Genomic DNA, 12910 nt, shown 5'->3' with positions numbered 1-12910 from the left:
ATCTCAAGGAAGTAGTGTTGCGGAGCATTCTTTGGAAGTTATTTATATAACACCAGGACACAAAAAGCTTGTACCGTCATGAAAGAGTACATCCTTGGTGTACGTTGTGGTACATGAGGGGCCTCATTTTGTTTGGTGAAATAAAGATTCTGTAATAAATGAATGGATACTAAACCATTATTCCCCTCATTCAATAATATAATCAATTTTTGAAAAAACTATGTTACTGATATGTCCAGTATAATCTATGTCTGTCAGAACGAACTTTCATGTCAGGTTATCTCTTGGAAACTTTTTCATAAGTAGTATCTATACTTTGTGGCTATAATGTGTTCGCGCGTACACGTAAACCTCTTTGTCTTTTTAGGTGTGGACATGTGTGGAAGGACGGTGATGGTTGCGGTGGGAAGAAACATTCCAGTAACTGTTATTGACGTCGAGAAGGTTCCACTTTCTTGTTACTATAATTTTTATTTTTTATAACGGAGCAATATATTGAGTGGAAGGCACGACGGCTGAGTGATTAGCGTGTCAGCTTCACAGTGGGGGACCAGGTCGGTCTACCTTTGTGGTGTTTGATAAGTTATTTAATAAGAGGGACAGTACAGTCCTACCTTGAGATATGCGTTAATGCGTTCCGGGACTGAGATCATATGTCGATTTACTCGTATCTCAAATCAACATTTTTCATAGAACTGAACTAAATACAAATTTCATGTATGGTACTTGGTATTTATTGACTTCCAAGTATTTGAGGCACAAACAGCGAATGTGCTTTGGCTAAATGCACTCCTTCTGAAGGGAACTACACCATCCCCTCTAGAGCTAGCTCCTTTGTTGATCTGTTGGAATTTTTTTTACACATTTTTGCATCAGACGAGGAGCTTTCTGGTGGAGGATTTTGTAATCATCAGGATATTTAACAGGATCTTACCAGTTCTGTAGTTGGTTTTAGTGTTCTCTTGCAGGCAGATGATCAACTTGTTCAGCAGTAAGTCATGTGTGATATGATCATTGCGTCAAAATACAGTTTTGCAGACTCGGCATTTGGATTTTTTTGTAACTGGACAAATTAGATTTAATTCTCTTATGTTTTTTTTATCTGTAATTCAAAGACAAGTTGTGAGTCAAGGGTGATTCATAGCTATTTAAATTCTTGGACTACATTGGTTGTTTTACCTTGGACAAAAACGTTGGTGTCACAGTCAGTTGTCTCAGTTATCACTCTTTGAGGAAAGTCAAACTTTAATATTAGTGATCTCTTAATCTGATGAATTGGATAAATTGGGCCCAATTATGTTTTCTTCCCAGGATTGGTGTAAAAATAATGGAGGATTATTTATTTTCTAAAATTTTAAAATTCTCTCAGTGGAATAATAATTGAAATCAGGCCAACTTGCCAAAATGATAAATATTAGCTCAATATCTTTTAAACAATAGAATGTTTATCAAATAAAATTTCCCCCCAAAAATTGAATTTATACCCTAGCGCAAGGAAATACCTGCCATGCCCCACCCAATTTCATTGTTTATTTTTTGGCTAGTTTTACTTTTTGTCAAAAAAGTACATTCTATTTTCAGAGGAATCGGATCAAATCTGGCAGCTACTCTATTACTAATGGTTGAGAATCACAAACATATTTTTTTTAGAATACTGTATATTAATTGGATAAAGGTTCAAATTTGGGGCCCAAATTATAAATTGGAACAGAAGGTAATGTTTTTGGGTTCTTTACCTAACTTCCAAAGCCTGCCCATTGGTGTAAGATTCCAAAAATTCAATACAATATGTATACTATTAATCAGTCCTTTAGTAATTGTGCAAATTTTGTTTGTCCATCCAGGCTCTGCTTTATTTCATCCATGTGATGGATCACATTGCTGTAAAGGAATATGTGATGGTTTACTTCCACACACTGACAGGTGAACACAACCACCTGGATGCAGAATTTCTTAAGAACCTCCACGACACAGTCGATGCCAAGTGAGTGTGTAGTGTAAAAAAATAATAATAATATTGGCTATACCGTCAAATGTTGCCATGAAAGTCTTTTTCACCCTCTGAAATTATTTTTTTATCTCCACTTTAATATTTGATACATACACAAATGTACCGTATTTACACTCATAAGCCGCTTTTGGCGGACCAAAAAAATGACTGAATCGAGGGTATGGCTTATATGCGGATAAAAACACGACATGCACGTATCTGAAAATTTATTTTGACGTCTATGAATGAAATTCTAGAAGAAAAAAACTTTTCTGTCACTGCTCGCTCAGGGGACAGCTATTTCACCTAGGGCGCTGCCATCTAATCCTAGTTAAACATGCTCTGACTGACCACAAAAAAAAGATAGAAAATGCCAGGGAAAATTCACTTGAATCTTTTATTGGGTCAGCACGGTGTTGTCTTGTATCACATAATCGCTTATTTGGCCGTGTTATTGTCCTCTATTGCTAACATGCTAAAATCACATTCCTCGTTAGCCTTCTCTTCTCCTGAGTGTCGGTCGGGAACTAGCGTTCATCTCGCAACAGCGCCATGTTCTCCCTGGTTATGGGGTGTTGTAATTAAAGCTTAAATTTATCAAATTTTCATCAATATTATTGTTGACAAAAATTATTTCACAATAATTATCATTATCGTTTTATCGCATTAGTGATGGCCCGTGCCCTGCAATTGGCTGGCCACCAATCCAGGGTGTCTCCGACCTAGTGCCCGAAGTCGGCTAGGATAGGTTCCAGCACCCCATCATGAGGATAAGCGGTTCAGAAAAGGAATGTTTTACTTAACAAATCGCACAAGTTTTGATCACAATCCCTTCTTTGATTAAATTATCTTGAACACAAACATACAAAACCATAACTGACATCATCTGTACACCTGCTGATAGAGGTACAGTGGTACCTCAAGATGCTCGTATGTCGATTTTCTCGTAACTCAAATGAACGTTCCCCATAGAAATGAACTAAAAACAAATTAATTCTTTCCAACCCTTTGGAAAAACACACCAAAAACAGGATATTGGATTGGAAAAGCATTATTTGTTCTAATTTGCCATCTATTAACCAAGTAACAAAAAACCAATGGGTTAATAGTACTAAAATTAGACGGATTTTGAGGCGGAGAGAGAGAGCGAGGGGGGCGGACTTTTTGCACGGCACCACGCTCGTAACATAACAAACTATTTGAAATGAATTCGGATTGTGATGGAGAAACACTCAAAAATAAGTTTAATTCAACCTTGCTCTAAACTTAATTTTGTTTTACATCTTTATACCTTTCTCATTCCTGTCGACCTCTGCCGATAAATGCCCTTATAAGTTATTATGATTCCCCGTACAAACCCCCCAAAAAACTTACAAACACCGTACGACACATGTTTACTCGCAGTAACTCGTTTCTTACTAGGTGGCTCCTCCATGCTTGCTTCCACGATATTTACTCTATGTATATCTACGCATGCGCATGTCATCCTTGATCGATATTGCTGTACGCATGGCTAAAAAGAATACATACGATTGAGGATAATTTTTGCTGGTATACCGTGACCATAGTAATGATCGATGACCGTAGCGTCGTTGTTGTTGTTGTTGTTGTAGAGGCAGCGCCCAGGTGGCCCTAACATAGGGTACGCCTGGCTAGCGCTAGCACCTTCGACGGCTCAGTCACCAGCACGTCCAGGGGGGGTGAGGCGACACCGAAGATCTGGAGGCGGAGGGAAGAAAGGCCGGGGCAACGCTGGAGCCAATGTTCAAGGTCTTGCGTCTCTTCCCGGCAGAGGGGGCAGGTTGGGTCGAGGGTGGGGTTGAGAAGGTGACGGTAAGCTCTCAGGCTTGGGTGGTGGCCCGAGCGGAGGCGGGCGATGAGAACCGCGTCGCTCCGGTTCTTCACGCGCGCACAGTCTAGGCGCCAGTTATATTTTGGGTAGACGACCGCTGCGCGATGATCCGGTCTAGGTGGATTGTCGCGAATTAGTCGTCTGATGGCTGCCTTGGCTGGGGCGAATGAGATTGGTCGTGGCTCGTCGACCTTGGAGGAGGCGGCTTCCTTCGCTAGGGCGTCTGCCATCTCGTTCCCAGGCAACCCGCAGTGACCTGGGGTCCACAGGAGGGCTGTCCGAGCCCTGCGCTGGTTCAGCAGACGACGGATTTCGCCGGTGTCGGGCGAGTGGCTGGCGATGGCAGTCAGTAGTGATTGACTGTCCGAGCACACTGCGACGTCACCAGCTATGTCCGTGTCAGTTAGCCATTGCAGGGCCATCGTCATGGCCGCCTTCTCTTCCTCGAAGGAGGAAGTGAAAGGGGCCCCACGCATCGGCTTTGAGTGCGTGGTGATTGGGTCTGCCGGATCTCCAGTGGTGACGATCATTGCCACCCCGCCGGCCCTTGTTCCATCGGTAGCCGAGCCGTCGGTGTAGATGGTGACCTCTGGTGCGACTGCACGGATGGCGGAGATGGCACGTTCCCGAAGGACTGGCACGGGATCGAGTTTTGTGGTACTCCCAAGGGTTGCAGAGACCGTCCAGAGATCGGTGTCGTTCACCCATGGGCACTCGATGGGGGGCGGGAGGACCTCTCGTTGGTTGGACAGGGCGGGGGGGAGGGCGGACATAATTCCCGACGCGGTCTTGCGCCAGCTGGAACGCTGGAGACGGTGCACGACTGTCTTAGTAGCAAGTTCGTGCCGAGGGTGATCAGGAGGAAGGCGGAGGGCTTTTTCAAAGGGGATGGCTGCTAGTTGGTTTACTCGCGAGGAGTAGGAGCACACGCCCGCTTCTAACTGCAGCGCCTCGACTGGTGTAGTCCTCAGTTGGCCCGTCACGATGCGCAGGGCACTGTTCTGGGCGCGACCAAGGTCGTCGAGTCGGGACCGCGACAGGAAGGGTTGCCATGCTGGGGCGGCATAGTCCATGACGCTCCGCTGAAGGGCGAGGTGGACAGAGCGTAGGCTGTTTTTCTGCCAACCCCAGTCTTTTGTGGTCAGAGAGGCAAGGATGCGGTTTCGGGAAGCCACTGTCTTGGTGACGGCCTTCACGTGTGGCCCGAAACTCAGGCACCTGTCGAGCTTTACCCCAAGGAATTTAGGGGTGGGGTTGAAGCGCAGGCTCGTTGTTCCCACATTGACGGACGGGGTCCAGGAAGCCTCCCTTGGGTCGGTTGAGAAGAAAGTGACCTCACTCTTCGAGGCGTTCAACTTCATCTTCTTTTTGCAGCTCCACTCACAGACAGCTCCGACTGCGTTCTGGATCGCCGCCTCAGCGTCTTCCTTGCGTGTACTCTGTGCCAGCAGGGCAACATCGTCGGCATAAAGCGCGATGTCGACCCCTGCTGGGATGACTCTTCGGAGGTTGTTGATGTATAACACGAAGAGGAGGGGTGCAAGGACAGAGCCTTGGGGGAGGCCTTGGCGCAGTGGAACGGACTTTCCCCGCTCCCCGTTTATTAGGACCCTAGCTCGGCGGTCGGAGAGGAAGCTCTTTAGCCACCGGGCAGTTTGGGCTGGCATGCCTACGTCCAGCGCCGTCAGGAGGAGATCCTCCTTCCAGACACGGTCGTAGGCTTTGCTGTAGTCCAGCAGGGCCATCACTCCGCGGAGCGGTTTTTTCCGTTGGAAGCCGTCGCTAATGGTCTGCGTGACGTGGAGGATCTGGTCTTCGCAGCTCCTCAGTTTGCGGAAGCCCGCCTGCTCTCTGCAGATCCAGCCTCCGGTTTCTGCCTCGTTGTACACTCGGTTGTGGATGATTCTCTCGAGTGTCTTCACCACGCACGAGGTCAGGCTGATTGGACGATAGGAAGAGATGTCACTGGCAGGTTTGCCAGTCTTCCTGAGAGGTAGGATGGTTGCCTCTCTCCATGCCTGCGGGCAGGAACCGGATCTGAAGGATTCATTGAAGATTCCCAGGAGTTCCCGCCTGGCCGCAGGTCCCAGCGCCTTGATGAAGGATGGGGGGATATCGTCCGGACCTGGGGCGCCCGTCGGTCGCATCTGGTGGATCGCAGTTTTGAGCTCCCGCTCGCTGAAATCCGCGCAGCTCTCGCCGTCAGCTGATGGGGCATCCAGCCGTTGCTTCGCTTCTCGGATGCGGTGTCGTTCTTCTTTGGAGAAGGAGAGTCTGCACACTGCGGCATAGTGCTTTGCAAAAACATCGGCTTTCCCCACATTGGTGGTGTAGAGGCGGCCGTTGTGTTGCAAGGACTCAGTGAGCGCGCAGTTATCGGGTGATCCGCTGAGGGAGCGGATCAAACGCCACGTTTTGCTGGTGTCCGGGTTGAACTCCAGCTCCTCCAATAGGGCAGCCCACTTTGCTTCCTTGGCCGACCGGGTGAGTGAGTTCACTTTCCTGCAAGCGGCCAGCCAGTCTTCTCTGTGGGTGCTTATGGAGCGGCGTAGGCGATTGCGGTCTTTGATAGCAGATCTCACGTCAGCCGACATCCAGGTATTGCTCGTCTTGCCTCTCCGGGATTTGCCAACGACGCGCTTCCCCACCTCCTTCAACAGGGTCGTGAAGCGGGAGAGGCGGTTGGACAGCGGCGGGGGCGTGTTGGTTCCAAAACTCAGTACTGCATCTTCTACGTCTTGAGTGAAGGTTGCCCAGTCGACGTCTTTGTGGTTCCACCGTGCCGTTGGTAGGGGCGGGCACGACGGGCGGACGACACAGGCCACTGAGATGGACAGGGGTAGGTGGTCGGACCCAAGGTCCTCATCAACAGTCCATTCGGCATGGTTGGCGAGCCGCGGGTGGGCAAAGGTGAGGTCGGGTGTGCTAAGCCCGCCGGTGCTTCGGTTCACCCTTGTTGCCGACCCGTTGTTAAAGAGTGTGATGGAGTTCCTCAGCAGCCAGTCCTCGATGTCGGCCCCACGCTTGTCGCTTGGCTGGTTGTAGTCCCAGAGGCCGGAGTGGGCGTTTAGGTCACCGCCGATGATCACGTCGGTGTTCGCCCCAATCCAGGTGAGGTCCAGTTCGGAATTTGGTCCCGGATCTCGGCATGGGGGTGCGTAGAGGTTGTGCACTGTCAGCCAGCGGTGCCGGGTCACACGTACCTTGATCGTGGACGACTCCAGGAGGCCCCGCAGGGAGGCGCCCAGGTTCATGAAGGAGAGGTCGTCTTTGATCAGGGTCATGAGTCCGCCCCCAGGTTGGTCTTTGGGGCAGTCGGCACGGACGACAGCATACCCCGGGAAGGTCGGGGTGGAGTCTTTGGCCCGCAGCTTGCTTTCCTGGATCAAGCAAATGTCGTACTTGCCTTCGACCATCCGCTTTTCCAGCTCGGCAGACTTTGTCTTCACGCCGTCAGCATTCCACTGCATGATGCGCAGCGTGGATCTCTTGGCTACGTCGGGGATGTCCGTCTTTGGTTTTGGGAAGGGTAGGAGGGGGTTTGGGGGGTTGGGTTGGGGTTGGGAGGTAACTGGTGTCGGGGTGGTGGCACATTGTGGGCAGGACCAGGTGTCAGATGGCCTCATAGTTGCCGCAGCATCACGGGTAGTGCCTGAGCAGGACCGGTGGTAGGGGGCTCTGCAGACTCGACAGGTGAGGGGCTGGGTCGTCTTGGCGATGGTACGCTGGCAGCTGGTGCATTTCACTTTGTGCTGGGAGTCAGACAGGGGTTGGACTGCAAGGCCGGCCGCACTGCGGCCGGCGACTGTCTCGATTCGGGGCCTGTGCAGTGGGCATCTCCATGGAGACGCCTCGGGGGTGTCTCCACGGCAGCGCCTTCCGCGGTGGGTCATCGCTCCACAGCTGGTTTCCGCGCATGCAAGGAAGCGGATCCCAGTCTTGAATGCCTTGTTGCAGGAGCAACAAATCCGCCCTCCCGAAGGGGGGGGGGCAGGGAGGTTGGCCTCCGTGGGCCACGCACCTCCAAGGGCCGGTCTGCAACCGCCGGGAGAGGCCGCTGCAGGCCGACTGTTTGTGGCATAGGGCGGGGCAGGAAGGGGCGGAGCAATGGAGCGGAGGTTGGCCGCAACGGATCGGACGGTGGCAGTGGTGGCAATCTCCGTCAGGTCCCGGGTTCGTTTCGATATCTCCGGCAAGGAGGAGGAGGCGGGAGGCCAGTGCCGGATACCAGGCCCCCCATCTCAAAAAGGTGAGGGGGGGATACTCCAAGGTCTCGGTGGCGCCAGCTCCCTGACCGGGCCGATGGTCCGAGTCGTGGGGTGCGCGCCTGACGAAGTACATTCGCCCAGAGGTCTGGTTGAATGGAAGGGGCCACGAAGAGGCTGTGCTTGTTCCCTTCCGTAGCGTCGTTGGCTACCAGCCTACGAGACTATCTGGAGTTCAGCCAAAACGGTCTTGTTGAGATCGGTTTTCATAAATATTGGTGATTTTTTTTATTTTATTTTTCACCGTACAAAAGTCGGTGTACGGCGTACATGATTTGAAATGGTAAAAAAACATATAAAATACGTATAAAATGTACAAGTTGACAGGTATGCTTTCTTCTGGCTCTTGGCTCTATTGGCCCCGCCTCCACCCTGACATTCAGATGCAACCTATCCAGGGTTGTTTGCTTTTGTCTTCCCTTCAAAATATTCCGAAAATGATGCACACAAATGTCCTCGTATTAGGAAAACGCACTACCACTTGCCAAAGAGAAGTAGTATGTTCTCCTCTCGTATTAGTGATTGCTGCGCCATTTTCACTGACTAACCAGGAGTTGCAGGTAGAGAGACGGTGCCCTTGAAGATCTTATGAGCAGCCTCATGTCCGTTCTATGGGTGCCCTTGAAGATCTTATGAGCAGCCTCATGTCCGTTCTATGCTCGTATATCAAAATTTGTATCTTATCTCAAGATGAATATTTGCTAAAAATTGTACGCGTATCTCAAATTGCTCGTATGCCGGGGCACTCGTATGTCGAGGTATTACTGTAATTATAGTTCATAAATACAATGTTGAAACGCTTTTGACTGGAAGACCTTGCAATAAGCTAAATTCTCCAGAAGATGGAGGCAAAGGGCCATTTCTTTTAACCTAACTTTCTAAAATAAGGCAATGGCCTCTCCCTGACAGGCTTTGTAGTAACAAATTATATTTTCTCTGTTGGTTTAGTTGAGCAACCTTTTGAGACCAACGTTTTTCTTAGAGTAGTTCTAGGTATAACATCACTTTTACATAGATTGCTCAAAAAGATGTGTCACTTTTACTCTATTTTAGGCTACACCTAGAACTGTAATAGTTTTACCTATTTATTCTTCATATTAGATTTATTTAATTTACTTTATTTTTGCCAGAGATGTCCACAGTAGGACGGCCCAAGGGTTGAGTGGGGAGCGCGTCAGCCTCACAGCTATGGGATCCTGGGTTTGAATCCAGGTCGGTCCACCTGTGGGGAGTTTGTATGTCCTCTCCGAGCCTGGTCACCGATTCAGGGTGTCCCCTGCCCCTGGCCCGAAGTCAACTGGGATGGGCTCCAGCACCTCCCATGCCCCTTGCGAGGTTAACCCAGTTCAGATAATTAATGAATGAATGTCCACAGTGGCTGTTTCACCTGTGAGACGTTGCAACAATAATCCCAATTTCATTACATAATTTAGATCTAACAATACTGTCACATTGGCACACACAAGGTTACAGTTGAAAGTATCACGCTTCTCTGTTCAATCCCCTGGCATCTTTAAAGCTCTGTGGAAAAAAATAGCTCACAGGAACTGCTGTCAACATTACTCGAAAGCTCACATTTGAACTTTTCTTCCAGTGATTATTTGGCACTGATAGATCATGGACAACTAAAGACATGGTGGTACAGATGCTCCCCTACTTACGAACATTAAACTTACGAAAACTGGTACATACGAACATGTCTGCAAATTGGGTTTATGTCGAAAAATGTTGGTGAGTTCGATTTTGTATTGCGCGCCTTTTTCTGAGTAGTGCTTCTTTCTGCCGCTAATATCGACGCCTTGCACTCTGAGAACTCGGCTCACCCAGCATCCACCTTCCTCTGCCTAGTTCAATGCAGTGCGGAAGTGCGTGACGTATCTCCAGTGCGCAAAGAACCTTTTTCATTTCTATCATTAAATATCTCGTGCATCTATTATTCAACATGGTTGGTGAGAAGAGAAAGGCTACTAGTGGGGGAGGTGCAAGGAAGAGGCAAGCTATTTCATTTGAAACAAAAGTGGCAATAATAATGAAGCTTGATGCACGTGAGAAAGTGGTGTGTTGCACGGGAATACAATTCGAATCGTTTGACCGTCAGTCCCAATTATAACTTTTTACATTATTCAACTTATGAACACTTTCAACTTATGAACAAGCGCTCGGAACCTGACTCGTTCGTAAATAGGGGAGCGTCTGTACTTGTGCTCTTTTGACGGCTATTGTTTCTGAATTATTTTCCTTTGTTGGAAATCTGTGATATTTTTTTGTGTGTTCCTTTTTGGAGTGTGCTAATATGACCATGCAATAGGTTTAATTACAGTATGATAAGATTGTATATGTTCAATATACCATTACCAATATCATTTAAAAATATATATATATATATAAACAGTCATTGTAAGCAGGTACTCATTACTTCGGTACTCTTTATACAAATACGTTTTTATTCTTATTTATGTAAATGTTTGGATGACCACTTATACTTGTAATATTTTTCCGAAAAACTACTTTTACTTGATTAAAATGTTTTGGCTTATCTACCCTCAGACGACATATAGATGTTTTCTAGTAGCAGAGTTGCCAGCCAACTATCCTTGAATTTCCGGGGTTTACCCAGAAATACAATGCAAATTCTGGGACACCGGACAACCTACCCAAACCCCCGAAATCCCCCAAAATTGTCACTGAATTTTTTTTTTGGATGCAACCATTTGTAAAAGTACCACATTTCCAAATTAAATGATATAGTTGGTATAATTTAACTTGAATAACTTTTTTATATAAGTTATCAATATGCCTCCACAAAATAAGCGCAGAATGACCGCAATTTCCATGACACTTGCAGAACTTTATTGCTTCTTATTCAAAAAACTATCCCATGTTTATCCCGTCTCCAAAAGGACTGACTTCAACATTGCACGACATCCATGTACGACTTCAGCATGACACGTGGTGGAATTACTGACAGTAAAACACAGAGATGGACCCAAACACAAAAATAAACTGTCATTATGCTGTACCCTTTGAATAGTTTACGAAAAAACTATTTCAATTATTGTAAAAACAGGATAACAGTTTGATTTTAATTGTCCTACGTATTTTTTTAACTTTTTATATCGATTTTGGTTGTATCGCATTCACCCCGGAAAACTACTGAAATGGGGTCGACGTAGGTTGGCAGCTCTGTGGTAGATATGTATGGACACAGTATGGGACTAGCAAATACAGTTACATTTTTTTCCCAGAATAAAAATAGAATGCATTCAAAAGTAGATCATTTTGACACAGTAAAAATTTGATGACTGTTTTATTAGTTTTTTTTCTAATCACCCTATTAACATTGGAAACGTTGCACTTAGCTATATCTAATATCTCTAAGTAGATAAGTCCAATTTCTATCATGCCTTATGGTAAGAAATATGTTTTCAAAGTTAAAAAAAAAAAACATCCTGTGCCCCTTTTGAGGTCCCACGCACACCGGTAGGGTAACTAAAATTGCTTGGTCTTGCTCTTTTAATTGGTTTTAAATGGTCAATGTGTCTGTGTTTAGGTACCAATTCAGAATGTGGGATAAATGGAAAATACAGAAATCTCACTTCCTGACTTTGAAGATCTTTTAACAAAAAAAAATTCTTTGTCTTTAGCTGTCAACACAAAGCAAGTGTACTCCAAACTGTAGTTCTTGGCTTTCAGTTTTTTTTAGTTCAGAATAATTATTTTGTTGGGGAGGACTGTTGAGCTAAGCACTAGTGAAAATTATTCCGAAGTGGGTGGTCTTTTAAAATGCCCTACCATTTTAAGAAGCACAGGAGGAGGTCAACATTATTATTCTGCTAACTACTGAGCTCATTCTATTCATCCAACCAACCCCTGTGTGTGTTTCACATTAAAAGGCAATATCCCTCCCTTCCATAAATACTTTTAGCCTGCAAAACAGTGGGCAGTATTTGCACCTATCAAATTTTGTTATGACATGTTCCAGTCTTTGTTCTTAAAGCGGTTGAAGTTGTTTTAACCGAAGATTTTTACACTTCACATTTAAACTCTTGAGATATAATCACATTATAATTTCATTCATTCGTTTTCTGAGATGCTTGCTGAAGCCTATCCCTGCTATCTATGGGAAGTCAGCGTGGTTCACCTTGGTTGTCACCAAATATTCAAAATTTTCCAGTTAAAGGCTCTGTAAAGTCAAATTAAAATGAACAAATTATTACATTTGGCAAAATGTAATGGCTTGTCCTGCCAGTGCTCTGATTCTGTTGGTTTGTTTGACCTGTCTGTCAATCACACTCCAAATGCTTGCTAGCTTTGATGCTAATACCTTTGGCATGTGTTCTTTGTCATATGTACCAAAATACAATTCTGAAGACGACGGCATGTTTTTGAGTGTTTCTGAGTGTGTACCCTCATGGTACAGTATTTCATTCTTTTTTTTTTAAATGATCAGTATTCATTCTCTAGCTGCACATCACATTTTTAAACTTTTAAATTTCTATCCATCTATTTTAAGATAGTGTTCAATGAAATCAGCATTAATTAACAATGAATCGATGTACCCAAATAAAACAAACAGGGTCTGACAAAGAATAACAAGTCACATACAGTACAGTAATACCTTGACATACGAGGAAATTCGGATACGAGTAATATTTAGAGCAAATATTTATCGTAATGGCGGATGTATGTGGATTTATGTCGCAGTATCAATCTTTGTAAGGAAATGTAATTCATACACATTATTTTGAAATGCATCATACAGATATTTTTTTCTATTTGATTTAAGATGTCATCATGTGTTCC

General features: G+C 45.9%; 1 protein-coding gene across 1 annotated transcript in view; it reads left to right on the top strand.

Annotated features, from left to right (window-relative positions):
- The window catches only part of gdap2 (ganglioside induced differentiation associated protein 2), a 29599-nt gene that overhangs the window by 13788 nt on the left and 2901 nt on the right, over positions 1-12910 (top strand). The window contains exons 10-11 of the mRNA XM_077728278.1: positions 368-444; positions 1845-1984. Coding sequence (XP_077584404.1) covers positions 368-444; positions 1845-1984 — 217 coding nt within the window. The remainder of the gene's footprint in view (positions 1-367; positions 445-1844; positions 1985-12910) is intronic.

This window comes from Stigmatopora nigra, chromosome 11 (assembly GCF_051989575.1).
Source record: "Stigmatopora nigra isolate UIUO_SnigA chromosome 11, RoL_Snig_1.1, whole genome shotgun sequence".
Taxonomy (NCBI): Eukaryota; Metazoa; Chordata; class Actinopteri; order Syngnathiformes; family Syngnathidae; genus Stigmatopora; species Stigmatopora nigra.
Note: the sequence above shows the minus strand (reverse complement) of the source record. Positions and strands in the feature narration are given on the sequence as shown.